Source organism: Aspergillus glaucus (genome assembly GCF_001890805.1).
Source record: "Aspergillus glaucus CBS 516.65 unplaced genomic scaffold ASPGLscaffold_2, whole genome shotgun sequence".
In the NCBI taxonomy this organism is placed as follows: Eukaryota; Fungi; Ascomycota; class Eurotiomycetes; order Eurotiales; family Aspergillaceae; genus Aspergillus; species Aspergillus glaucus.
This window is the reverse complement of record NW_019170454.1, coordinates 762,617-788,785: the sequence shown is the minus strand read 5'-3', so window position 1 is coordinate 788,785 and position 26,169 is coordinate 762,617. Positions and strand designations below refer to the sequence as shown.

Genomic DNA, 26,169 nt, shown 5'->3' with positions numbered 1-26,169 from the left:
TTCAACCTTGATCGAACCGAGAAATGCTCTTCATAAATAACAACTAGGCCTAGGGAAAAGACAACTCGAGGATTTCTCCATGTATTGAAGGATCTGACCGAAGCTCTCAGGTTCTTTGATCGAATGCCTTTCTTTCCCCATACGCATCGCAACCCACTGCACGGTCTGAGCTACCTGTCAGCCCAGTTCCACCGGCACTTCCTGTCTTGCGAATGCGGGCATTCATCTGAGCCCTGTAGTTGTTGCACTCGTGTCATTTCCACTCATCATGCCATCCGCTCAGCAATATCAACACCATGCTATTTGGGCCAAGCACCAATCGTAGGCGGCAAGTAGACCCACCAATTCTCAAAGTCATCATAACGATCGGGAGGAATAGCGTTTAGGGCTTTGATATACTCCCAGTACTCCGGATACCAGCCTCACATTTTCCAATCGATAATTGTCTTGATTTCAATCTGAGATTCTGGGTAACAACTGCTGTATACGGCGTCGGAGGATTTTTGAGACAAGGCACTGCTTTCGTTCTGATGAGGCGTGAACGCCACCATGATGTTTCGTGGATGGAGGTCACCGTGGGTCATTACCAGTTTATGATCAGTCTCAAGATATGATTTTATCATAGCAAGGTTATTAGTTTGGGTGAACTCCTGGTGCTTGGTGAAGAATTGATTGAACTCATTCTCATTGCTGATGGGCGATTCTGCAACTCGGATATGTGTTCGTGCATCCCTGCAACGGCGCGGGTTCCCACCACCAAACACTGCATTGGGTTCATTCTCATCGGTTGGCGGTGGTAACATGGACCTCAACTTGTCAAAGATAGTGTCCAGCTGCTCTTTTACTGAAACTTTTCGGTCCCTGTCCAAGAGCTTCCATACTGAAACCAATGGCTAACCAGGGATCCGTGACATCAATATAAAACGGTACCCACTACCCGGTTGTTGCAGAATTCCATGCGTCTCTGGTGTTGGGATAGAAGGCGCCTGCTGTCGAATATAATCCAGGGTAAAAATGTGACTGATGTCAATGTCGTAGCCAGCTTTCATTACAAGCTCTGAATTCAAACCCAATATCGCTTTTCTTCTCATCCCCCAGATAATTTCACTAGCCACCAACCGGTTAAGCCCTTCGATAGTGGCTGATAAAAGGGGCACTTCTCCATCTTCGGATAGATCTGTCTGTGCTGCTGCTGCTGCTTGTACCACAGCTGCGCCTAATGGCCGGAGGACAACGGCATTTGATAGAATCCGGAACTCTCAAATCTGCCGGTGCAGTCGGCTCGTCATTCAAACATGTATTGTCTTGTGCGTCCGTGATAGCCAAACTGCGAAATGTTTCCCGCAGGGTAAGATAGCTTTTCAGCTGGTGCTCGAGAAATTCGGTCATATCTCCCGAAAGAACATTGTTGATTCTTGTTTTAACATCATGGAGAACAAGCGCGTTTAATTGCCTGGGAGCCTCTTTTTCTATGTTATCTGTGGGCTTACTCAAGTCCATGGTGGGCGAAGCTGTTTGTAGGAAGGTGGCCGAATCCAAGAACGATGTTACCATAAAGTTTGCCGCCTATCACTATTCTGTCTGACCGTGGCGCGTGATACGATAGTACCGGGATGACATCCTTCTTTTCCTTGCTTATGGAGGGGCAGGGCCTGCATATTTTCTAATCAGACTCATTGAACCTTCGTATTATTTTTGAGCCTAAAATATCTTTGAGAAGAAACACCACAAGCATAGACATCAACGTACAGCAGCATACTTTCCACAGAGAGATACCGTATGCAGATTTCAATTGAAACCAAGAGAATTCCCTTCATTCTGGATTTTCCACCAAGAACGGATGCTCGAGTAGCTTGGTAGTTGGCATCCGCTTCCAAGGGTCTTGTTCCATCATCAACAAGAGGAAGGATACAAGACGCTGAATCTTTCGGGAACCGAAGTTAGGTAACTTTCCCTTCAAGTATCTCAGGAAGCTCTCATGCGCCGGCTCATCGGTCTTGAAGATGCGACTGATATGATACCAATGATCTTGGTCAACTTCCTCGTCCGTGAGACCCCATTTCACTACAGGGGACATTGGTTCGTTCGTTGCAAAATAGAATACCTTTACACACAAGATCAGATGGGATGGAGCTGAGTCCAATGCGGGGCTCAACTTACCAGGACACCCAAGGCCCAGATGTCAATACCAGCGCCCCAGGTCCTTTTGGATTACCTCAGGCGGACGAATGGATAGGGCAGCTCTGGTTGGTGATTGTATTGCTGCCTCCATTGAGCTAGCATGATATGTCAGTATAGACAAATGAGGAAACATGAGAGTCGAAGCAACTTACCTCCGCAAAAATCGCAGATCTTAGCTGTGAGCGTTGAGTAGTCTGCATCTTTTAGTTGGTCCTCCTTTCTTTGTGAAGTAATTAAATATCTCGGAACACTATCACCAGCCTGCACCCCTTCAAGCCATTTGACAGGATACCATTCGCCGGGTTCTAAAGAGACTTCGCTGTGCGCATCACTAGAGGATGAAAGCAGGATGTTCCTGGGATGTAAATGTACCCCAATCAGCTTTCCACTAGGATTCCTTGGCTAAATAACTTACCACCGTAAATGATATCTATAGCGTGAAGAAAATCGAGACCCAATAAGACTTGCTTGGAGACAGTCTGTACATAACATGGCTGGCGTGGCGGTGTAAAAGGATCCCCAATCTCAGCATCAGAAATTATGAGAGGGAGGACAAGGCACAAATGGGTTCCATTTGGACCGACATGCTCAAAGTAATTTAGCAGCTCAATTATTTGCTTCCTTCCCGGGTGGTCCAAGGTTGAATGAGATATGTATAGCAGGAAAGAAAGTTCCTTGTTATCTTTGGAGTCCTCTGCTTTCTTTATTTTTAGCGCGACCTGTCGTTGAAGTCTTGGATGAGGTTAGAAGAAAACCGTTTAAGGGAAAGGACAAGATATCGAAAATTCACAGGTGATCTTTCGCTAGCCAGGCTGTAGCGGAACTACCATATGCCAATTTTGCAATAGCCTCATATTTTTGATTGAAGACATCATGGAGGTGTACTAGATGGAAGCCTCCATGGCGATACTTTCCAACCCACTCAACAACCAGACCTGTATCCTCAAAGCGGTCGTCTATTTCTGATATCTGGAGAGGCGGCTCACGCGAGAACTGATAGAGACAACGTATTTGTTATATGTTGATAGCGGAAGGGCTCGTTGGAGAAAAAGAAAAGCGAAGTTTGGTAGTTGCTAAAAAGTTAGTCGAAGGCAACCTTTTTGTATAACGCATTACTAGTTCTACATTTTTCATCTTCTAAGCTCCTGGTCTCTGCATACGACAAGTCTCATGTTCCAGTCTGCTTCTCACCCCTAACAAAGTCGATCTTATCTTATCATTCTGTATTGCTGTTATAGTAATGACCATTGTTCACAAATGTCGCATGCAAACAAGAGGTCAAACCAAGTTTGCTACTGTTTGTATAGCATGTCACATGACAGACTCAAAGAACCAGAAATTCCTACTAGACTCTGCTTCTCCTCATTTTTCTACTCATAAACCAATCTGGCCTCCGTCGTCATTAAAAGTCTACGATGGACGAAATGGTCAACAAGAAAGAAATGACCGACAAAACCCACGTCATCGACGAAGACGGTGAAGTGATCATAATACTCGAAAATGCCAATGCCCCTTTTGCAGTCTGGAGTGACAATGAGCAAGACGTCGAAATACCGCAGGAATTAGAGACCAAGAACGACGAAACAGCAAAAAATGAGTACCGCATCCAAGTCTCCGCAAAGCATTTGATGCTCGCCTCGCCTGTGTTCAAGAAAACTCTGTCTGGAGGATGGAAAGAGAGTTTCAACTTTGTCAACAAAGGGTCAGTGGAGATCAAAGTGGACAGTTGGGACATTGGGGCCTTTGTTATTTTTATGAAGATTATCCACTGCCGACTCAATGCTATACCGCGCAAACTGAACCTGGAATTGCTCTCCAAGATCACTGCTTTGGCAGATTATTACGGATACCTTGATATAATGAGCATCTTTAGGGATGTCTGGATCAGCCAACTGCGGAACAATTTTCCTACATCGCACTGTCGAGACTTGCTTCTGTGGCTGTGGATCTCATGGGCCTTCCGGGTTCATGACCTGTTCCAAAAAGCAACCCTGACTGCAATGGCACAAAGCAACGGATGGATTACGAACCTGGGACTGCCAATCCCAGAAAAGATCATTGGTATGGATTCCAGACAAGACCGTTGGATTTATTGGAAACTGACTGATAATGCTTGTAAGATACCATGAATGACCAGCGGCAGAGTACCATTTACAACATCGTTGACTCACTTCACCAAAAGAAAGAAAACCTTCTCCACAGTGATTGCCATCCTTGCAATGCGGCGTTGCTTGGTAATCTCATAATGGAAATGAATTCGAACGGTCTCCTTTCACCAACGCCCACTGCTCCATTCCTGGGAATCAGTCTCTGAACTTGAAGCCAAGGTGCGCTCCTTCAGAGCTTCCTCCAATCATTCGCAATCTTGCTATAGTCGCAAATATGGCTATAACAGACATTATAGCAACAGAGATTCGTTCGATTTACTGCCTGAGCGACCAAGTAGTACCGAGAACGGCCTGAAGCTGAGGGCATTTCAAGGTAGTTGAGGCCCTCTCTACTGAGCATTGGGAAATCACAAGATGGCACCGTTAATGAGACAATTATTGGTAACTGAACGCTCTGGCAGCCATATTTTGTTGGGCTTCTCTGGGTAGTCATTTGTATTCTAGAGGGAAATGGAATGGCGAATGTTCAGTAGTTCTTTAGTTAGGGATGGCATCGTGCTTTGTAAGCGGAAGTAACAAATAGTCCCGAGTTCCGACTTCCGTCCGGGGATTTACAACCCCAACATGGGGCAGAACATTCCTATACACCAGACGGATTTTTCTATTCGTACTCCGTACTTATTGAGTCTTACGTTGCAGGATTTTCAGGTACGAGCACTTTTCAGATTTTGCTATTTACCGGCTATATCTGCTCTCATTCTGGAATTTCATACTCTCCATGCCTCAAGGCTTTGCATCTATTCGGTCCTCCCCGCCCAAGAATTGGCATTCTGGGTCTACTTGTACAATGCCGAGCCACTAGTGTTTAACGCATTACTCCAGTCAAGAAACTTGTAGTCCTCCCCCCGAGCCTTATCGCAATTTTGCTGTTTCAGATGTTTCTAGTCCCACAAAAACCCGCAGCAAGTTTACGCAAGTTCCTCCCCATAATGGGAGAATTTCGGGCGAACGAGATGGCTCGGATTACTACCATGGAGAATGGAAAATTGGCTATAAAAGGGCTGTCTGGCCCTCTCCTTTTGCGTCTATCAGCAGTAGCAGCAGTACTCCCACCATCCCACGATGCAGCTTTCCACTCTCCTCACGGCAGCAACTCTCGCCTGCGTGGCGGTTGCCCACCCCGGCCCTCACGCTCACATCCCCCGCGCAGAGATGGCCCGCCGCGCCGACCTGTCTTCCAAGTGCTCTAACAAGGTAGCCCGGTTCAACGAGAAGCGCTGGAAGCGGAGCCTCGCCAAGCGTTCCAGCAGCGGCAACTCGACTTTCCAAATCACCACGGAAGCGCCTCACTACCAAACTATCCAGAATGAGACGTGCGTGCTCGCCCCCGAAGTGACAGAGGGTCCGTACTGGTGGCCAGAGTCACAGACTCTGCGTCAGGACATGACGGAGGGTCAGTCCGGTGTTCCTTTGTGGCTGGATGTGGGTGTGCTTGACATGGCGACTTGCGAGCCGCTCGAGGACGTCCTGGTTGACTTCTGGCACTGCAATGCTACGGGAAGTTACTCGAGCTTCACTGGATTGTCGCCTAACACGCCATTCGAGACGCTGTTGAAGCAGCTGAATGTGTCGGACTATGGGATGGGCTCGACCGATTTGCACACGGATGACACCACCTTCTTGCGCGGAATGTGGCCAACTGACAAGAACGGCATGATGGAGATGAAGACTGTCTTCCCTGGTACGCCCCTATCTACTTTTCCAAGTATTGAAGAGATTTCTAACCTAACTAGGCTTCTACGTTGAACGCGCTATCCACATCCACGTCCAAGTCCACACCGACTGGTCTCTCCGCGGAAACGGCACCATGGCCTACGGTGACACAATCAGCACTGGCCAGCTCTACTTCGACGAAGCACTCGAGCGCAAGATCATGGCCTTGGAGCCCTACGTCTCGCACACAGAAATCAACCGGACTACCAACGCCGTCGACTCGGTTTTTTCGCAGGGTCTTGATGGTGGATACAACCCTGTCATATCTGTGGAGCCTGTGGATGGCGAGGATGTCACCAAGGGGATGGTTGGGTATGTCACTATTGGTGTCGATACGACTGCGGTAGAGAGCTTTGGGAAGAGATAAGGGATGTGCTGTGTGCTAGAGACTGAGTGTCATGTCTTATTTATTATATTCAAGTAATAAATACAACCCATCATCGACCGATCCCTCAAGTGCTCAGAAACGAGGAATTAATTGCCTTATTCGATTTACCTGTCGAGAACGAAATTCATATCCTTTTGAAGTTCAAAACACTAACTTAGAAGCTTCCAGAAATCGTGATTGGCGCTTCATCCGTGAAGAATATGGCAGACTATTAAAAGACTAGGTTGATATGTGCCATCCTTGTAAAATTTCACCACGGTTTTCGCTAAATGGAAAGTACACAACGAGTGATTCAAGCCAGCTCCTCAAAAATAAAAGGGAAGCGAGCCGTGAATTGGACAAACGGACGGTGTATCCAAGGAGTTCAAGTATTATTATTTAAAGCGGTCGACAACTTATAAGATTGGATTTTGACGCTGCAGTACCTTGACATTTGGATGTACATCCAAGAGATATCACAGCTAGATACAGTTTCCTAGTAATATCCTTCGCATAACGGAAATAACTAGATCTCATGATGTTTAGCTTTGCTTACCTCCGCCCCATGCTTAAGAACCAAGTACCACCGAGTCAAGAGGGCATTCCGTACCGAGGGCGGGTGATGCTCATACGGCTCTCTGGTCGTCTTCACCGAGAACGGAGGACGCTAATTTGCCTCGAGTCTCCATCACCAGAAACGGGTGACCAAGTAACTTGGACGTTGGTGCCCGCTTCTTATTATCCTGCTCCAGCGTCGACGAAAGGGAACGATATAAGACGCTGAATATCCTGAGAACCGAAGTTATAAGCAGATGTTCCGCAAATTTCTCGTGCGCCGGAGGATTGTTGAGAGTTTCATCAATGTACATGAAATGTTCCTCGTTGACCTGTTTCCCCGAAAGGCGCCAAGGGCATATGGGGAGCAACGGTCCGTTTGTTGCAAGATGAAATATAGTTGCGTGATGTTAGACGGGAAATGCTGAGTTTCAGAAGTCAGTTTACCAAGCAACCCAAGGCTCAGATATCAATGCTAGCATCCCAGCGGCTTTTCTTAACCAACTCGGGGGCATGAAAGTGCAAAGGTGTCACGACTGGCTTGTTGTAAACCTGCTTCTAGGAAGCTCGAGGACCGACCGACGAAAACATCCTGATGGGACAGATTGACGAGCGTCCGCCTACGACTTACTCGGTGCGTCTGACAAAGGGAAGGTTTATACCGGCTTTTGAGCGTCGTCCGGCGCGTCCGTCGCGCCAGTTGTATGCGTATCAATTGGTGCTTGAACCGCCGCTCGGGGGTTAATCCTGATTCGAAGAAGTTTTGTAGCCGGCCAATTCCTGGTGCTGTGAAGACCTAGAGGGAACAATCGGGGAGCATCTTTTGTAAACCATGGATTAATGAGATGAAATGAAGAACTGACTATTTTCCATTTTCGGAATCGCGGATCCACAGTTTCTTTCCTCCCCGAGCCGAACCGACCGATTGTCAAAATGTGACCACATACCACCAATTGCAAAGCACTAACACTCTACGAGAGCCATGGGGACACAGTTCGATAACAGAAATCTCCGCCGGGCCAAGGTGGGTGTTGTCATCCGCCGGTGCTTGATTCTTTTAACCTGATAATTAGGCATGCAATACATGCCGGCGAAAGAAAGTGAAATGCGATGGGAAACGGCCTATTTGTTCGTCATGTAATACATTCAATCTATCTTGCACTTTTCAGGATGCCGTGAGACAGCCAAATCGCTCGGGCCCGTATGTCTTGCCATTCATTTTTCAAGGTGTCAGAGCTAACACTTGTTTGCAGAGCGTATATCGAAGAACTAGAGCGCCGGGTCAAAAGCTTGGAGCAGCAATTGCAGCAACAGGGCCGCTTGGGACATGAAGCTCAACAGAATGCGGATGCTCAGGAGCTGGCATCAATAAATACCGCTGCGACCGTCACGGATGGTAATAGTAATGATGCTACGGGAAATACCTGCGGGGGACTTGGCCAGATTCCGGAGAAAGGTGGCTCTAGTAGCCCTGATGGCGACGGAAGTGATCAAGTCTCTAGTGTTGTTGAATCAAACGATGGCAAAATACGATTTTTCGGTTGGTTACTCCAGGATCTTAGAAATTCTGATGAAGCTGACACAGTGTAGGAGCATCTTCCGGATTCTGCGCACCTTCTTCCACTCTTGAAGATGGCGAACAGGAAAACAAGAGTTGGACAGCGGCATGGCACACAGCAACACAACAGAATGCTACACGATGGCAGCTGACAAGCTGGATCCCTCGTACATTACAAGATGGTTTCGACCAACGCGTCTTCCAGTCTTTACCATCCAAGCAAACAACAGTGCAGCTGGTAGAGGAATTTTTCGCAACCTTCAACCAAGCCATCCCACTATTCGACGAACCATCCTTCAAGAGCCTACTCGAGAGACAGTTTTCCTGGAACCCCGACGATAGTCCTTCATGGTGGATGTCACTCAACATTGTCCTGGCCTTTTCGTACAGAGAAAGAGCCCACGCATCTTCAGACGCAAGCGACAACTGGCAATTATGCTTCGAACACGTCCGCAACGCAATGAATGCCGTGGTCGAGCTGTTCATGCGCAATACAGACCTCCTAGCTGTCCAGGGGATACTAGGATTGGCTCTGTTTTTCCAAGGCACGCCAAACCCGCAAGCACTCTTTATGCTTGCGGCTGCCGCAATGCGCATGTCGCATTCTATTGGGCTACACAGGAATAATATACTTCGATTGGCACCATCGCGGATCGAGGAACAGCGCAGAATATACTGGATTGCATTCATCTTAGATGCAGATATCTCTCTTCGAGTTGGTCGTCCGCCGATTCAGGACTTGGGGGATTATGACGCACCTTTGCCGGCTGAGGACCCTCATGATGGGAAGGGTGTGATCCGTCTTGAGGGGATTGAGATCAATTTCTTCCGTCTACTTGCGCAGTTTGCTTTGATCCAACGGCGTCTCTATACGAGTCTTTACACGGTTGCTGTGCATCGACAACCTCGAGTGAACATGGCAGGCGAAGTCAAAGCCTGTGAAGAAGCCCTTCAAGAATGGAGGGACATGATTCCTCTTACCCTCCAGCCCCAGCGCGCATTTGCCATCGCACCCGACTACTTCCTACAGCATCTCCTACGATTACACTTTGCATACCATTTCTGCTACGCAAACCTTCACCAGGTGTGCATGCTCAGGGGCCAGACTGACATATCCACAAGCCAAAGCGCTGGAAAAGGGATCGATTCGACTATTGTACAGTCACTTGAATCAGCACGATCTGCTGTCGAGTTACTGAAGTATATTCGCTTGCTAGGATCTACATATGAGTGGTAAGTCGTTAATAGCCCCTATAGTAACCAGTGACCCCAGCTAATGTGTTAACAGGAACGTGCTTTACTTCCCCGCAACAGCTTCAGTGGCACTAGCTCTGCACATAATGGTATACCGGAATCACCAACATTCCCAAACGGATCTCTCCGCGATTCGTGAGACGGTCCACTTTCTGTCTGATGTCTCGTCCCGGGAGCCAGGTACTTACGTTGAGTATATCCTGGGTGTGTGCTCTGATTTACAAAGTGCTGCTGCGCGGGCTCTCATTCGGGGCCAAACTGGTCATTCCCAAGAGACATCTGTTGCAGATGAATATAACGGGAGGGATAAGGGCAAGGGTATAAGCAATCATATGAACACCACAGCTTCTACAACGGGCTTTACAAGTGACGACCCTGCGAGCAACTTCGCGAATGAAGCAATTGTAAACGGAGATTTTGGGGTTCTGGATGATTTAGCTGTGAATTGGCAATGGTCAATGTCCCCGTTCTGGAACTGGCAGGATTTGAATGGATAGCATGCGGACGAAGAATGGATATTATTTACTCCTGAATGACTGTATATGTATGCCAATATAGCAACCTGACATGAATAAGAGCTCCTCATTTCTCATGTCTCATGGGAACCCCCTCCTCTCCAGAATCATACACAAGCCTTAATCGCATCACTGTACGACAACCCACTCTCACACTTCACAACATACGCAGTCCCACTAGTACACTGAACATACGACCCCTCCTCCTTCGGATTCGCAGAAATGCACTCAACCTCAGACTCGCAGCCCTGCTCCTCCTTCGCCCCATCACAATAAAATAAAGAATCTACCTCCCCATCTGCCGGCGGCAACGCCTCCTTCGCAGTATCCAGAGTCTCCTGCACGACATCACCACATGTTGAATCCGCTGGCCAGTCACACTCCTTCTGGTTTTCATTTCATTCCAAGCCAGACGGACAGTCGAGCACGGTAGGTCGACCGGTCTTGCCGTCGGCGTTTACATCACAGGCGATGAAACTGCTGCAGTCATTGGGGTTCGGGTAGAGACAGTCTTTGGGGGGGAGGGGGGCGCGCATTGGGTAGCGACGATTTCTTCTTCGGGACAGGTGACTGCGGCGGCGGCGAGGGTGGTCATGGCTAGGCCGGTTAGGAGGCGGGGGACGAGGGAGGGAGACATGTTGAATTGAAGGGTATATATGGAGCAGAATTCTGCGATAAGATAGGAGGTGGAATGAACGGTGAGTGGTATGTAGTAGTGATTTAAGATTGGGAAAGATTCCTGCTCCCTTATAGTTGTCTATGCTATCGCATCAGTCTTTCCGGGAGCTTGGAATGTTTACCGCTATTCATGATATATTGGATTCCTGCAGCACTAGTGTACTCTTACTGGTGGGTAATGGTCCAGATCTAGGGTTTGGATATGCCCGAACTCCTCCGAACCAGATCTGTGGATCCGATTTCTTCAGCTTCGTGTCGATCATAATCATGATCGATCTGTGATTGCTCAGATGCACACCTACTTCTCAAAGGGGTAAAAAGTCAGGTAGCGTTTAATCGGGTATCTGCAGTTGATTTAGGATCTCAATGTTAAGCAGTTACCGATTTATAACCAACTGATACCTCGATCATGATAGCAATGCGGCACAGGAGGACTCGTCCACTTCGGCGTGGCCTCCTCATCCCCAAGTCTCACAACAGGTTTGAGCAATGTCTGCTTTCCCCAAGGACCCTCCTCAAATGTCGTCATCAACGATGAATACTCATCCAAATACCCCGGAAGTCCCTTCTTCCATCCCAGAACCACATTAACCAAAACCTCTGAGACATACTGATCCGGCGTGATCTCCTTAAACCCGCATCGCTCAGTAGTCTCTTGCACAACCTCAGGAGGATACAATCCAACTTCCTTCTCCAACGCAATCGCATCAGCAGCAACCAACGAGCTGGTAACACTATACGACCCGCCCTTAACCGCACGCTCCCTCAATGCAATCATCCCCGCCAACGCACCTACCAGTCCAGTAACCATATCAGAAATCGGCAGCGGCGGCAACACACTCTTCCCCTCCTCATACCCCTGCGATCTCCCCATAACATACGAAGTACCCGACGCAGCATCACCAATTTGCTGCCATCCAGGACGTTCATGGAAGGGGCCATTGGAACCGTAGCAGTTCTCGTCGATGTAAATTATGCCCTCGTTGCGTTTTGCGGCGATTTCGAGCATGTTTTTGAGGCCTAGGCCTTTGCGGTCGAGGGTGCCGGGGCGGAAGCCTTGGAGGAAGATGTCGGCTTCGGAGACGAGGTCAAGAAGACGGGTTAGGTCGGAGGGGTTGGTGATATCGAGATCTATGGTGCGTTTTCCGGCGTTGAGGGTGAGTTGAAGTACCTATTGACAAAATTAGCTACTAAAGAGGTAAAGGGAATGAGAGAGGGGCATACGTTGAGATCTGCAAGTCTGCTACTGTTCACTCTGATCACATCCGCTCCGTAAGACGCAAGCATGCACCCACACTGCGGACCCGCGATGATGCGCACCATCTCTAGCACCTTAACACCCGCTAGCGGTCTCCGATCACCACTGGGCAACGGCAACGGCACAGGCGGCGTAGGGTTTGCATATGTCTCCTGAGAAACATTCACCAACGGATGCTCTGCCAGCCTCTTCCCAAACTCGGTTTTCCTCCATCCTTCCGGCGAGTAGCAGATGCTTCCGCACAGGCCGTGTCGTACATTATGCATCTCGAGCTCATCAGGGCTCCATTGGCGAATATGGTCTTGGATGTAGTCGTAGTACCCCTGGGGTGAGTCGAAGGTGACGTCAGGGTTGATACCCATCGTTCGAAGGGCCGTATTTGCATCCAATGACCCGTGTAACTGGTACCAGACGCGGGGATCTTTGGTCTGGTAGATCGCCGTCGCCCGGCTCGAAATACCCTTGCTAAAACCATGATTGAAGTCCCGCTCAAATAAACTGTCCATCTTCTTCGATCCCCCCAGGGCCATGAGGTCGGACCCGTTAATGTACGTTGTGAACACAGACCCGAGCCAGATCCCCGCATGATCCGTATCGACTTTCACATTATTTTCCGTAACATGTTTCCCATTGCGAAGCTCGAGGATTTCATTCGCCACCAGACCGGCCATACCGTGCAGGGCAGCCGCCACAACGGGTGCTTTGATCGGTCCTGGGATCATAGGATCCGGACGACCTTCAAACTGAACAGTGTCCCATGCTGCCTTGTCCTTGGTAAAGCCGGGGGTTCGCAAGGCGAGGAGTTCGAATACCCGGCGAGCGTCTTCAGGGACAGGTAGGGGGTTCTTGTCGATGAAGGTTCCGGGGCCGTAGATCTCGTCTCCGGGGACGGTTTCGTGGATTTCTCGGCGCATATTGATGTACAGAAGACAGTCGGTTGAAACTGATGAAATTGATTAAGTCAATGAGTTGTAATCTCTCTTATAGACGGGCAAAGTTGTAGGTATACATGATTCGGAGAACGCATTTCCACGGCCCCATGGAGTTTGTGTTCCGCGGTCCGTGGGGAACGTATCCTCTCACTCATGCCGACCTTTCTGTGTGGAGCAAAGACCTCGGTCCCTGATATAAGTAGCCGAAGGGTCCTTAGATCAATTAGTCTGCATAGAACCACTACACAATCAATAACCCAAATCGGACGACACAACATGTCGCAGTCTAGCACTAACACGCGCCCAGTAAGGGTCGCCAACTGCTCTGGTTATCATGGTAAGCGAACATATTGTCCGTTTCCGATTGCTTTTCGAATGCTAAGCAAGTATAGGCGATCCAGCGGAAGAAATGTACCAGCAGGCGACATTGGGAGACGTTGATTTTATCACCGGTGATTATCTCGCAGGTAAATATGCGCATTCGCGGAACTTGTATATATGCGCTTCTGGGACTAATACTATGTGCAGAGGTCAATTTGGCAAATAACGCCCAGGCATGGAGGGATGGAAAACATCCCGGGTACGAAGAAACCGCCTGGGAGGGCCTCCAGCAAACGATCGAAGTCATTGCACGAAAGCCTATCCGAGTCGTGATCAATGGCGGTGCTCTTGATCCGAAGGCTCTTGCGTTGAAAACACAGACTCTCATCAACGATAAGTGCCTTAGCCTTCGTGTCGCATACTTATCCGGCGATGACCTTTACCCTCTTGTCGGACCCAATATGCCTTCCACCAAAGAAGAACTCCAGCATCTGGATTCCAGCAACCATTCTGCAGTACCATCTGAACTCACCTATGCCTTTCTAAACAACCCTGATTCGAAACCAGTCCCCATGGTTTCCGCACACGCATACCTAGGTGCTCGTGGTATCGTGGATGGTTTGCGCCGCGGGGCTGATATTGTCATTTGCGGCCGTGTAGCCGATGCTAGCCCGGTGATTGCCGCCGCTTGGTTCTGGCATAACTGGTCCGAAACAGACTATGACCGGCTTGCGGGATCGCTTATTGCCGGGCATTTGATTGAATGCTCCGCGTATGTGACTGGAGGCAACTTCGCGGGGTTTGACAGTTATCCGTTGGATAATCTTGTTGCGCCGGGTTTTCCTATTGTCGAGATTGCTGCGGACGGGACTTGTGTTGTCACTAAGCACCCGAATACGCAGGGTATGGTTAACGTTGATACGGTTCGATGTCAGTTTTTGTATGAGCTGCAGGGGAATACGTACCTCAACAGTGATGTAAGCGCCTATATTGGTGACATTGTCGTCGAGGATGCGGGAAAAGATAGGTAGGTGATGCTTTTTTTTTTTTCTCTTGTTCGTTCCGGTGCTAACAGAAAGTAGGGTGCATGTATCCGGCATTCGAGGATCACTACCACCCCCAACCACGAAGCTCGCAGTCTTCTACCACGGAGGATATGAAGCCCAGCTCCTGCTCAACGCAACAGGATATGCAACGACGAAGAAATGGGATCTTCTCGAGAAGCAGATCCGCCATTTTCTTCCGGATAACGTGAAGAACAACCTCGAGACACTGGAATTCCAAAAGTAACCTCGCGTTCTGCCCCAATTATCATAGTCCTCAACCACTGAGACTGTATTAGGATCGGTGTCCCAGCACAAAACCCAGCATCCCAAGCCGCGAGCACCACCTATCTTCGGATATTCATCACCTCTCGCTCTGAGACCTCTGTGCTGGCAGTATCGAAGGTCATGAGAGACATCTCCCTGAAGCACTTCTCCGGTATGCCCTCCCAACCCCTCAATGCACGGACATAACTGACCAACAGGCTTCCACTCATCCATGGACTTCCGCACCGCCATCCCACGGCCATTCCTGGCTTATTACCCAGCCCTCGTCAACCAATCCTCAATTCACGAGACAATCAACCTTACCAGCCACGAACCCGACATCAACACCATCCGATCCTATCCCACCGGCCATCCCTCCCAATACTCCTCTCCCCCCACCATCCGTGACAATTACGACCCGGAAACCCCACAAGTCTTCAACGGCCCAACCAAACCCCTCCGCCTAGGCGACATCGTCCTCGGCCGCTCCGGCGACAAAGGCGGAAACTTGAACGTCGGGTTCTTCCCCAAGAACCCTTCTCACTGGCCGTGGTTGCAGTCATTTATGACGAGGGAGCGGATGCGAGAGCTTATTGGAGAGGACTGGGAGGAGGGGTTTTTTATTGAGAGGGTTGAATTTGAGGGGATAAGGGCGGTGCATTTTGTGATATATGGAATTTTGGGGAGGGGGGTTAGTAGTTCGAGTCGGTTGGATGGGTTTGGGAAGGGGTTTGTGGATTATGTTAGGGATAAGGTGGTTGGTGTGCCGGTTGAGTTGGTGTAGTTGTTTATCTGCTTTCACGTTAGTTTCTGTCGTTTCATTGTATGGTCATAATTCCAATTACTTCAATTGGATTGACGAGGGTGTTGAGAGAGATAAGGGTATCCCGCCAAGATCAAACACCATCACACGACAGTTGTTGCGCTCTACAAAAGTCCTCGATAAATGTATACAGATACTCTCATCGAGTCACACTTTGGATGAATACATTACAGTAAACAGAACTGGTATCAGAATTGAGACGAAACATGATCCATAACTATAAACTTTTCGTGAAATCGTTTTCAAACAAGCATCTAGCATAATCACCGCGTAGGAATAAACTTCTGTGAAGCAGCCTGCTGCTCACTGAAAGACTGCGGGAATGCAGCTATGCCAGCAATAATACCCACAGCCATGAAAGCCAGGGAAATGAACGACCAGATGATACCCCAGCACCGAGACGAGCCACCATATCTCTCAGCGAAGACGCTGGCATCCGACGTATTCACTTTGCGAATGATGAGATCGTCGCAGATATCCCAGACGCTGTAGAGTGCTGACATGACGCCGATGAAGAGCTGCAGTTCATTAGTTACCCACTCTTCGCTAGCCAGGGGGGGGAGTGCTTACCACCACCCATCTCAACGCCTCTCCATGCGCAATAAACCAACAAGCCACCAACAGCCCAACCGCAAGCAGAACAGTCACGATAGTCAACCAATCCCTCCGCGCCCACCAGAGCGTGAGCAGAAAGCAAACACCCAAGACGATACTAGCGACCTTGCTTGCGACAATATCGAAACCGGCAAAAATCAACAGCGCACCGATAATCGAAGAACCAAGGTATCCGGCAGGTAATGTGACTGCAGACATTCCACCTTGCATGTGGGTGACTCCGCCTTCGTGGGGATCGAGGGAGATGGACTTGACTCGGCCGCCGGTGCAGCAGGCGGTTATAGCGTGGCCGAATTCGTGAAATGCGATGACCAGCATCTATTTTATTAGCATTTTGCATAGCTAGAGGGAGGGGTAAGAAAACACACCTTAAAAGGCCACAAAGACCAGCGCACATATGGCAAGTTCCAAAGCAGTGCGATTGCGACGACATAGGCAGCCATCACCCCTAGAGTGACGGCCTGAGTATGGTTGACAGTGAGATCGCGCTTAAGCAAGTGGCTTGCCAGCACTGTTTCCGATAAAGGAGCCATATTGAATTTCTTGCGTTTGTCAGAAACTTGAAGAAAGAAATAAAACAAAATAAAATGGTAGGGCTGAAGTTTTACCTATTTATGGCAGGCAGTGGTTGGGCTACGCGGCCGTTTCGCATGCCGCTCCACTGCGCCTCAATAAACATGCCTGATTGGGGCTAGTGCGGTGGCTGGTGGGACTATAATTAGGTGTTAGGCGTTGTGGTGGAGAATCACGTGGTTTTATCTTGATAAGATGAGATGCTTCTGTCAGTGTAAAAGAATTTTGTGGGTATTGCCAGGGGTTGGAAGGTTATTTGGACGTGTTGAGTTGAGAAGGTATCTTTTCCTATGATATCCAGGGGTATATGTGCCGTACTCTGGTTGAGTTCAGCGGTTCCAAGGGTCTCTATAGCTTATTGAAGGTACCGAGTGTTTTTGCTTTAAATAGTAACCTTGGTCCCTTGGAAGAGAAGAGAATAGTTTCGCTATAGAATGTATTTACTGACATTGTATGGTAGCTTTTTTGGAGCCACCAGGAGATCGAAATATGCAAGGTAAGATATATACTTTCCCGGGTCACACACAATCAAGTACATACCAAAACGAGAGACACCATCAACTCGTGATGATGCTCAGGTCGCTGAGATAGTTATATTCTGAACCAGACGCGATCGCATTTGATCAATTAGCACAGTCTTGCAATAACAGGCTCAAATAGGGCTAGACCGGTCCAGACATATGCCTGGCGCTTACAATGATTCATTGAATTCCGCGATGATCCAGAAACAGCAGACTGACATTCTGTCAAGTAAGCAAATTATGGCGTCCTGCTGTTCCTTGTGATGCAATATCTCTTTCGTTGTAGGATTGGTGTTACCAGACCACAAAGACAACCTGCAGTGTAAAACTATCGTATGCACTGTCTATTGAAAACCATTAAAGTTATTCGCGTTACCCAAAACAGCCATAACGGTCTAACAAAGGATCAAAGATGACAGAGAAATAATCAAAGTAACACGACATAAATGATGAAAAGTGGGATCAAAGACTCTGAATAATGAGTAAAAGAGGACATCCAAAATATGGGCTCAACTCCGGGACATTAGGACACCAGCCGAAATATCGCCGTCATTCGGCATCAACGCAATGCCCATCGGATACGCCTGAGTAGGGCTATCATAAGACATGATGTCAGAATGGAGCCAAGCTATTCAGTACGCAAGCGCGCGCGTGAGAAACCGGAAACGGGGCGGACGTTGAAACACAAGCAGGGACATGTGCATTTCCGACAGAGTCCAGACTGCAGACAAAAGAACGAATGGAGCAGTTCTGACTCGTCCACGGCCCCGGATTGGACAGTGCTCGATGTCTATGATGTGGATGTGGTCTGTGATGCGTGATGCAAATGATGCGAATTGATAGCTCCGACGTATGTACGCAGTACTCGTACGACAAAGACGTACATGCAAGAACTCTAAAGAGGGGAATGCCCGTTTCCGATATGACGACAGCACCAAGGCAGGAAAAGGAGGATTGACCCGAGTGAGTGTATACTCTGTGTACTTTAGTGCAGAGTGTATCGGAGCAGGTACTGGACTGGGTGAGTCAACAGCGTCCCCTGAATGATCTACGAACAAGCACTCGGTCCCATTGGCGGTTTTGATCTTCGATAGTTTGGCTAGTTGGCGTAACAGTAACGGCAGAATCAACGGCGGGTGATCATATGTTCGAATTGATCCCGACGATTTGGTCTGGCGTGTTTTTTCCGGCAGATTCATCGAGTACATGCATGCGCATATGTACTTGTGTCAAGTCAAGGCCGGATACATGCACAAGTACTTGGATAGATCTAATGGAGATGTGATAGATAGCCATTGCAGTCGTATTCCACGTACAGAGTAAAACGTACAGAATACTCGTAGACACTCTATTCCGGACAGTAATAGAGCACTTTGTCCCCTCTGACCAAATAGGATGTTTATTATGGTCAACTGGTAATATTCGACGTATTACCGTTCCGTACCAAGCTGCCCAATCACAGGCCGTGCGGGATGCTCCGTCAGCGGACGGGCCATGGACCAGTATTACACACCCCTATTCTGTATCGACTCATATAAAAGCCCTATAGAGAAAGTTTCCCAGAAATTATTGACGCGGTCCCAGTAGAGAATTAGTGCTCGGGGAAGCGCATCCGGTGGGTTTCAATTGGATTCCATCGAGGCGAGATCAAATCACAGTGAGGCTAATAAGAAGAAACCACTCGTGCGGGTTGAATGTTGGTAATGATGTATTGTTAATACGGTATTAGGCGCGCAGAGAGGGGAGAATGATAATTACTGAAGCAGGGCTTATTAGAAGTGAAGGTAATTATTGATGGAATATGAGACAGTTCTCGTTTTTTTTTAAACACGATTATTCCTGTGTACCTAGTTACTTGTAGTGGCATGTGTAATACCGATACCGTCATCCCACCTCCTGTTTTATTTCCCCCCTTCAGCGTTGACCACCTCTCACTCTCCACCAGCACCAGCACCAGCACCAGAACCACCACCACTCTTTCTGACTTTCGTTCCTTCTCTTCATTATTCTTCTTTTCTTCTTCTAATCTCATTTCTTTTTTCCTTCTTTCTTTCTTTCTTTCATTCTTCACTTTTTTGCCTACGCGATATCCCCCCCCGGTCTGGCACTAGCTGTAGCGTGCCACCACCTCTTCAACTCGCGATAGCCTCACTGACCTCCCCCTAAAATCGAACCCTGAACTGACTTCCCTTCTATCGAATCCTTTCATCCGCCCTCTCAGCTGATATTCTCCTTTGAGCAATGCTATAGCGCCTCTCTGAATTCGTCCAATCTGGTTGATCCACGAGGAGCGCTGAGGAAAGTCGGTCAGCTGCCGGTCAACAAAGGAACCGCTCTCTCTCTCTCTCTCCATCGCCGTGACACGGACACACCCACACCATCCACACTCTTACACACAGACCGATGGCAGACGCCCGGTAGATCTGCGCATTGATTGCCGCGGCTGATATTCTGCTTATGCGACCATTTTTCGACTCTTCATCACTTTCGCGCAGTTTACACCCCCACCCGATTAATCCTCCTACCATAGTCTCTAAGAAAGAGAACCACCATTGACAGAATGAAGTACACAAATGCTCGGGGCTTTTCGCCTAGCCCGGAACCCCCACCGCCTCTGTTCGTGCGAGCTATGTACGATTATGATGCAGACGACCTCACCAGTCTTAGTTTCCAACGAGGCGACATTATCCAGGTTCTCAACCAGCTCGAAACCGGCTGGTGGGACGGTGTCATCAATAACAAGGTTCGAGGCTGGTTTCCTAGCAATTATTGTTCCGTCGAAAGCGAGATGAGTGAGGTGGATGACGAGAACCCGCCCACCCACGAAGAAGCAGACATGAGCGCCACCGAATCGGGCGTGGAGGAGGCCGACGAGGACCAAGATGAGGACGACGTCGACTCAACCGGGAACCCGCGCGATTCGCAGCCGATTTTGCCCATTGAGGGTGTTGGTGGTGCTTCCAGCGAGCAGGAAGAGGCCGCCTTCTGGATTCCTCAGGCCACCCCCGATGGTCGTCTGTTCTACTTCAACACTCTCACTGGCTACAGTACCATGGAGTTGCCATTTGAGAATCCTATGGCGACCGACGACTCTGGCCCGCGCGACCGCACGAATTTCTCCGTGCCCGACCAGTCCCGTCCGCCGCCAGAGATGATGGCGCGTGGTTTTGAGCGTGACGAGGATGATTATGATGGTTCCGCGTCCGAGGCAGAGGGAGAGTCTTTGTTGCTGGCCTCCCATGACTCCATGTCACGCAGACGCCGTTCTTTCATCGATGGTGTATCTCCTGCCACATCCATGGACTCGTTACATCCTCCGTCGGCCGCCAAATCCATCAATGGTTCCAGTCGTAACAGCCCCCAGAAAGGTTATGGTATCGCGACCTCCACTAACAACTTCTCTGGTCTGGACCAGTTCCCTCGACCCTCGATTTCGGTCGACACTCGACCGCGCTTCGCAGACGACGGGTATTCGCACCTCACCTGGCCGCTACTGGTTGATAACATGCGCCACGCCATTGACGCCTATAGACAAGCACTTATCAACGGCGACCGCTCCGAGTACGTGAGACGAGCTGAAGATATCTCGGATCACCTTCGCATGCTGCTAGTCGCAGGATCGGACACCACGGACAACCACTCGGGGAACCCGTCAATCATCTCGACGAACAAGGCCTTGTATCCTCACTTCCGGGATATGATGTCCAAATTCTCCAAGCTGGTCCTCTCTTCGCATATTGCGGCGGCAGATTGGCCTGGCCCAGACTCCGTTAACAAATGCCTCCAGGAGGCTGACGGTGTCCTGCATGGTGTTTACGGCTATGTGGACGTTGCACGACAGCAGCGGGGAGACTCGATCAATCGCATCGTTCCTGGTTTTATGATAGGCACTAGCTCCGGCGGTTTCTGGCAGAACAACGGAGTTTCTGTGAGCGAGTTCGGTCCTACCTCCTTCTTGGACCAGGATGGCGGTGATGCTCGAGTGGAGCCATCCGTGTCCCTTGACACGGCGTATTTGGACCATATTGACATCCTCCGCCGGTCCTTTGTTGGCAGCATCCGTCGACTTGAGGAGCGATTGTCTCTCAACCAGAGGAAGGTCGTGACTACCACAGAGCAGCGATCCATTGGCGAATCAGTCGCTGCTGCCGCAATCAAGGTTGTGGAGCAATTCCGTCCCTGGCTATCTGCAGTTGAGTCGATTAACTTGGCACCCTTGGGCTCTAGCTATCAGAGCAATCCGCAACTGGTCGACTTTAGCTTGCAGAAGCAAAGAGTTTACGATGCGATTGCGGATTTCGTTCTGAGCTGCCAAGCTGTATCCGCACCGCTGGGTGATGAGTGGGCAGAGTTGCGCGGTGATTCGCTGGAGGACCGCTTGACTGCTGTCCGGAGCATTTCCAGACAACTTGAAAACTTTGTTTCGCAGATTGGATTCTCGCTGTCGCTGCTTCTCGAGCAGGTTCCCGAGCCGACTTCGACCTTCCGCAGCGAGAGTCGTTTGGGTGGCGAGCATGAGCCCTTCAGGGGCAACAGCATGCGCAGCCGGGCCAACTCGCAGGCCAATGTCCACCAACCGGCGTTTTCGGTCGAAGATGGCTCTGAGAAGGTGCGGCGCAATAGGAACAAGGCCCAGAGATTCTTTGGCCAAGCTCCGCCGGCCGCAATCCCTCGCGAACCGATTCGTGAGCCTGCCAGCGCACCAGAAGAAACTCCTTGGTTCTTGAAGATAGACCACGAGGGTGAAGTATTCTACGACACCAAGAACGATGTGCCAACATTTAAGTGCGGCACTCTGGCTGGATTGGTCGAGCATCTGACTCGTCATGACAAGCTGGACGCATCATTCAACAACACATTCCTTCTCACCTACCGCTCCTTTACGTCCGCTTCCGAGCTTTTCGAGATGGTGATGCAGAGGTTTAATATCCAGCCCCCATTTGGTTTGAACGATGAGGAGATGCAGCTTTGGGTCGATAGAAAGCAAAAGCCAATTCGCTTCCGTGTGGTCAACATCATGAAGAGCTGGTTCGAGCATTTCTGGACGGAACCGAATGACGACTTCAACATGGATATCCTTCGCCGTGTCCATGCCTTTACTAAAGATTCCATTACCACGACCAAGACCCCCGGTTCGCCTCAGCTGATGTCGGTTATCGAGCAGCGCTTGCGTGGTCAGGACACCACTGCGAAGCGGTTGGTCCCGACACAGGCCACCGCTGCCCCGACTCCGATTATCCCCAAGAACATGAAGAAGCTGAAGTTCCTGGACATCGACCCTACAGAATTTGCTCGTCAACTCACTATCATTGAGTCGCGTCTTTACTCCAAGATTCGGCCGACTGAGTGTTTGAACAAGACGTGGCAGAAGAAAATTGCAACCAACGAGGCAGAGCCTGCTGCTAATGTCAAGTCTCTGATTCTTCATTCGAATCAGTTGACCAACTGGGTGGCAGAGATGATTCTTACACAGACTGATGTCAAGAAGCGTGTGGTGGTGATCAAGCACTTCATCACCGTTGCAGATGTACTAGCTTTCTTTTTCCCGCTTATTGGTATATGCTTGCTGACAGATTTCTAGAAATGCCGTCAATTCAACAACTTCTCTACGTTGACGTCTATTATCTCTGCTCTCGGCACGGCCCCTATCCATCGTCTTGGTCGGACATGGTCCCAGGTCAGCGGCCGCACATCGGCTGTTCTCGAACATATGCGCAAACTCATGGCAAGCACAAAGAACTTTGGCGAGTACCGTGAGACACTGCATCTCGCTAACCCGCCCTGCATTCCGTTCTTCGGTGTCTACTTGACCGACTTGACTTTCATTGAGGATGGTATTCCATCTCTCACGCCTTCGGAGCTGATCAACTTCAACAAGCGCGCCAAGACAGCTGAAGTTATCCGGGACATTCAACAATACCAAAACATCCCGTATCTGTTGCAGCCAGTACCTGAGCTGCAGGACTACATTCTTAGTAATTTACAAGCGGCGGGAGATGTGCATGATATGTACGATCGGAGTCTCGAGCTGGAACCCCGAGAGCGCGAGGACGAGAAGATTGCAAGGTACGCTACTATCGGTGGTAGAGACATGGGTAGCTTGATCATCGCCAGCATGGCCCTTCCAGGCCGGTGATCAACGCCCTAGTTTCTGTTGCTCCCTCCCCCCCTTCTTTTCTTTTTTCATTCAAAGATACTGAGAGGTTTTAATTCGCTGAGCGATATCCACACCTCTTTACGGAAATTTTCTATTCCTCGTTTATAAAGCTCCGATTCGTTAAAGGATACTAGAGACTAACCCTTGGCGCTTTGTCTTGCGTAGACTATTGTCTGAGTCCGGGTTCCTGTAAAGCGATCAATGCGGTTATATCCCACGAAAGCTTTATTAAGGATGCTATGCCGTGTTCTCTTCAGCCTGTCAACGCGCTGCATTTGCTACGGAATCGCCGAGGTTACCGCCACGTCCCACGGCAAGCCGAGACAATATTGATCTCGATCAGCCTATCGCGTGTGTCCGAAGAATTTAGCGGCTGTGATTGGTGATGGGCGAGAATTCTAGGCGCTTAGTTGGAGAGGCGATCGGCGACTATTGTCCCGGCCCTGCAGGGAAGTGAGAATGACTTGTCGCATTGAAGATGGTCATTCGCTCGGTATTTCCGGCGCTATTTGTCGGGTCGCTGATCCATCCGCTGCCATGACAATCGCTCCACGTTCTTCAGCTCAGCCCTGGTCTCGTGGTGTTTATTTTCGATTTGGCCCACGGTGATCTTGATTCAGGTCGGTAATTGTTTCCGCTTCTGGTTACTTGCCGTCCTAGCTGCTGCCGGACACCGATTGCAAGTGGACAGGCGGCATCCGTCTATTATTGATGATTCCCCACAGAGTTGGGCTACCATTCTACGCATGACATTCCTTTTCTTCCAATCAAATCCGAACTGATTGTTTATTTACCCCGAGGCTAAAACAGCCGTCAATGCTTGACATGAATATGTTGTCGCATCGCAGCCCACAATGGCCTCATGTGACCAATGATTGGGTTGGATGATTACTACATACTAATGTGTCCTAAGGGCGTCATTTATATACCCCCATCCTTTCAGAATTGTGCCGATCCTTCTGTGTTATCTTTTCTTTTTCTTTTTGTTATCTGGACGTCGTTTGATATTCCGCGGGAGTGGACATACACCTCTTTTGATATCCCTGCACATATCACTCCTTCTATCTTGTACAAACTCTGTCATTTGTTTACTTTTGTCTGTTCTTGTGGATCTTATGGGTTTCTTTTCCGATTATGATCTCGTCATGACATGTGCTACTTTGCTAGCGTTTCTTTTATTGTCCGTGTCTGTCTATCAGGTCTATCATGATTGATTATATCCCGGTCCTTTTGATACTCTACTTTGGTTTGTATGGTTGGGTTAGGGTTGTGAATATCACTATATTCTATGGCAATTGCTCCATTCTCTATGGAATAGTGTAGGTGTAGTGTGAAGAAGCAGCATATCATCATAATATTAAAATCCAGATTCGTGAGCGAAAAGAATTTTCATGTCATTGAGCTAAAGTAGTCATTGTCGTATCTCATTCCAAATAGACTCAATCAAGTCTCTGTCTTCGTCGGCTTCTCCCCAACCCCTTGGAAGAGCTTCATCTTCACCTCAGCGGCTAACAACCCCTTCACCTCCTCTGAGACAATCCGCTGACCATCCCTCACCACCTTATCCAACTGTTGGTCCTGGCTCGAACTAACCCCGCCTCTCGATCCACTGTTCTCAATCCCCTTGGCAGCCCGCTTGACCTTCTGACTCAGATCCATCATCTGCTTACTTCCGTAGTCGTGGGTGGTGAAGAGGGGACTCTGGCTGAGCGTAGCGACCCAGTATTTGTTCCACAGTAGCGAAAGAAGTTCCGTATCAAGCGTGCTCTTAAAGTGCGACACTTCAAGCCCATAGTACTGCGCAGCGTGCGCGCCAAAATCCTCCACCTTATTCAACGGAATAGCCTGATATTCATCATCCTCATCTCCCGTCTTCGGCGGCGTATAGTCCTTAGGAAACGTCCGGAACGCACCAATATCAACCTTGCCCGCCGAAATAGTTCGTTCTGGATCGATGACCACGGCAACGAATGGCCCACTCAACTGCTGCATATCCTGCGTCATCACATCAATACCCGACAACCAACACCCATACCCCGGATGACTATGATACCACCCCACTGCATTCTCCATCCTCCCCGCATCCCGACACGACTGCAAATACCCCACCATATACTCATTCGCCTCGTCCTGCGCGTTAACACGAGTCTCCGTCCCCTCAACCGGTAACCGGAAGGCATCCGTCACCACGAATGTGTTGGGCAGGATGTAGCCCTGCATCAGGCCCATGACTTCGAGGGAGCCACCGGAGCGCGCGTGCATGGTCATTTTTAGGAGGGCGACGGCGGAGATGCGGATGTGTTTGAAGTAGTGCGGATCTTTGGCCCAGGGGCGGGCGGCATTGAGGGACTTGTGGGTTTCTTCATTGTATTGGTAGAGGGCATCGCGGGTGGGGTCAAAGAGGGAGATGGTATTTTCGAGTTCTGTTGTACTTGGTTAGCCGGTGTCATTTGAAGTGGGCTGTTTTGTTTGCTAGAGTGTCGGGTCGGGTGGTCGTACCCCATGACTTTTGTGCTATGTCCATAGTGGCGATTTGACAGAGAGAGAGAATCTCTCTTTTCTTCTATTAAAGTAGTCCTGGGTATCTTGATGGAATGAATGATGATGGATGAAGCTATCCAAGTCGTTATCGAGATAGGTCAAGGCGGTGACCACAATCAGGCAGAAATA

At 49.3% G+C, this 26,169-nt stretch overlaps 11 protein-coding genes across 11 annotated transcripts; 5 read left to right on the top strand and 6 right to left on the bottom strand.

The window, feature by feature from the left end:
• Positions 1-299: 299 nt before the first annotated feature.
• Positions 300-1,505, bottom strand: ASPGLDRAFT_71541 (uncharacterized protein; the record flags this gene model as incomplete). Its single annotated transcript, XM_022549559.1, has 3 exons — positions 899-1,505; positions 549-850; positions 300-407 (listed from the first exon to the last, which is right to left on the bottom strand). The coding sequence occupies exons 1-3, from the start codon at positions 1,089-1,091 to the stop codon at positions 300-302; spliced, it is 603 nt and encodes a 200-aa protein (XP_022405203.1). The 5' UTR covers positions 1,092-1,505.
• Positions 1,506-1,813: 308 nt separating this feature from the next.
• Positions 1,814-3,429, bottom strand: ASPGLDRAFT_63395 (uncharacterized protein; the record flags this gene model as incomplete). Its single annotated transcript, XM_022548653.1, has 6 exons — positions 1,814-2,104; positions 2,227-2,276; positions 2,334-2,536; positions 2,593-2,913; positions 2,972-3,137; positions 3,342-3,429. 6 exons carry the CDS (start codon positions 3,427-3,429, stop codon positions 1,814-1,816), a joined length of 1,119 nt encoding a protein of 372 aa, XP_022405202.1.
• Positions 3,430-3,623: 194 nt separating this feature from the next.
• ASPGLDRAFT_162963 (uncharacterized protein) lies at positions 3,624-4,495 on the top strand (the record flags this gene model as incomplete). Its single annotated transcript, XM_022542525.1, has 2 exons — positions 3,624-4,242; positions 4,302-4,495. The coding sequence occupies 2 exons, from the start codon at positions 3,624-3,626 to the stop codon at positions 4,493-4,495; spliced, it is 813 nt and encodes a 270-aa protein (XP_022405201.1).
• A 514-nt stretch (positions 4,496-5,009) lies between these two features.
• On the top strand, positions 5,010-6,509 carry ASPGLDRAFT_162960 (intradiol ring-cleavage dioxygenase). Its single transcript, XM_022542524.1, has 2 exons — positions 5,010-6,030; positions 6,083-6,509. Exons 1-2 carry the CDS (start codon positions 5,412-5,414, stop codon positions 6,427-6,429), a joined length of 966 nt encoding a protein of 321 aa, XP_022405200.1. The 5' UTR covers positions 5,010-5,411; the 3' UTR covers positions 6,430-6,509.
• Positions 6,510-7,966: 1,457 nt separating this feature from the next.
• ASPGLDRAFT_79037 (uncharacterized protein) lies at positions 7,967-10,780 on the top strand (the record flags this gene model as incomplete). Its single annotated transcript, XM_022549999.1, has 5 exons — positions 7,967-8,008; positions 8,058-8,185; positions 8,238-8,524; positions 8,575-9,775; positions 9,831-10,780. 5 exons carry the CDS (start codon positions 7,967-7,969, stop codon positions 10,291-10,293), a joined length of 2,121 nt encoding a protein of 706 aa, XP_022405199.1. The 3' UTR covers positions 10,294-10,780.
• ASPGLDRAFT_31665 (uncharacterized protein) lies at positions 10,419-10,948 on the bottom strand (the record flags this gene model as incomplete). Its single annotated transcript, XM_022544079.1, has 2 exons — positions 10,419-10,697; positions 10,778-10,948. The coding sequence occupies 2 exons, from the start codon at positions 10,946-10,948 to the stop codon at positions 10,419-10,421; spliced, it is 450 nt and encodes a 149-aa protein (XP_022405198.1).
• Positions 10,949-11,374: 426 nt separating this feature from the next.
• On the bottom strand, positions 11,375-13,161 carry ASPGLDRAFT_117661 (uncharacterized protein; the record flags this gene model as incomplete). Its single annotated transcript, XM_022539894.1, has 2 exons — positions 11,375-12,160; positions 12,214-13,161. 2 exons carry the CDS (start codon positions 13,159-13,161, stop codon positions 11,375-11,377), a joined length of 1,734 nt encoding a protein of 577 aa, XP_022405197.1.
• Positions 13,162-13,407: 246 nt separating this feature from the next.
• On the top strand, positions 13,408-15,864 carry ASPGLDRAFT_716425 (acyclic terpene utilization AtuA family protein). Its single transcript, XM_022549562.1, has 4 exons — positions 13,408-14,527; positions 14,583-14,786; positions 14,843-14,982; positions 15,029-15,864. The coding sequence occupies exons 1-4, from the start codon at positions 13,653-13,655 to the stop codon at positions 15,592-15,594; spliced, it is 1,785 nt and encodes a 594-aa protein (XP_022405196.1). The 5' UTR covers positions 13,408-13,652; the 3' UTR covers positions 15,595-15,864.
• Positions 15,865-15,896: 32 nt separating this feature from the next.
• ASPGLDRAFT_117166 (M50 family metallopeptidase) lies at positions 15,897-16,781 on the bottom strand (the record flags this gene model as incomplete). The annotated part of the gene is made up of 3 exons (XM_022539846.1): positions 15,897-16,151; positions 16,204-16,566; positions 16,617-16,781. 3 exons carry the CDS (start codon positions 16,779-16,781, stop codon positions 15,897-15,899), a joined length of 783 nt encoding a protein of 260 aa, XP_022405195.1.
• A 3,121-nt stretch (positions 16,782-19,902) lies between these two features.
• Positions 19,903-23,478, top strand: ASPGLDRAFT_117530 (putative cell division control protein Cdc25; the record flags this gene model as incomplete). Its single annotated transcript, XM_022539878.1, has 2 exons — positions 19,903-22,869; positions 22,924-23,478. The coding sequence occupies 2 exons, from the start codon at positions 19,903-19,905 to the stop codon at positions 23,476-23,478; spliced, it is 3,522 nt and encodes a 1,173-aa protein (XP_022405194.1).
• Positions 23,479-24,646: 1,168 nt separating this feature from the next.
• Positions 24,647-26,023, bottom strand: ASPGLDRAFT_1499544 (Mov34/MPN/PAD-1 family protein; the record flags this gene model as incomplete). Its single annotated transcript, XM_022542088.1, has 2 exons — positions 24,647-25,922; positions 25,999-26,023. 2 exons carry the CDS (start codon positions 26,021-26,023, stop codon positions 24,943-24,945), a joined length of 1,005 nt encoding a protein of 334 aa, XP_022405193.1. The 3' UTR covers positions 24,647-24,942.
• Between the last annotated feature and the right edge of the window lie 146 nt (positions 26,024-26,169).

Bases quoted from the DNA above. Each gene is read 5' to 3' on its own strand.
- ASPGLDRAFT_162960 (XM_022542524.1), top strand. From the start codon at position 5,412: ATGCAGCTTTCCACTCTCCTCACGGCAGCAACTCTCGCCTGCGTGGCG. The intron at 6,031-6,082 runs GTACGCCCCTAT...TAACCTAACTAG, and splicing joins GATGAAGACTGTCTTCCCTG to GCTTCTACGTTGAACGCGCT.
- ASPGLDRAFT_716425 (XM_022549562.1), top strand. From the start codon at position 13,653: ATGCGCATTCGCGGAACTTGTATATATGCGCTTCTGGGACTAATACTA. The intron at 14,528-14,582 runs GTAGGTGATGCT...AACAGAAAGTAG, and splicing joins GAGGATGCGGGAAAAGATAG to GGTGCATGTATCCGGCATTC. The intron at 14,983-15,028 runs GTATGCCCTCCC...ACTGACCAACAG, and splicing joins CTCCCTGAAGCACTTCTCCG to GCTTCCACTCATCCATGGAC.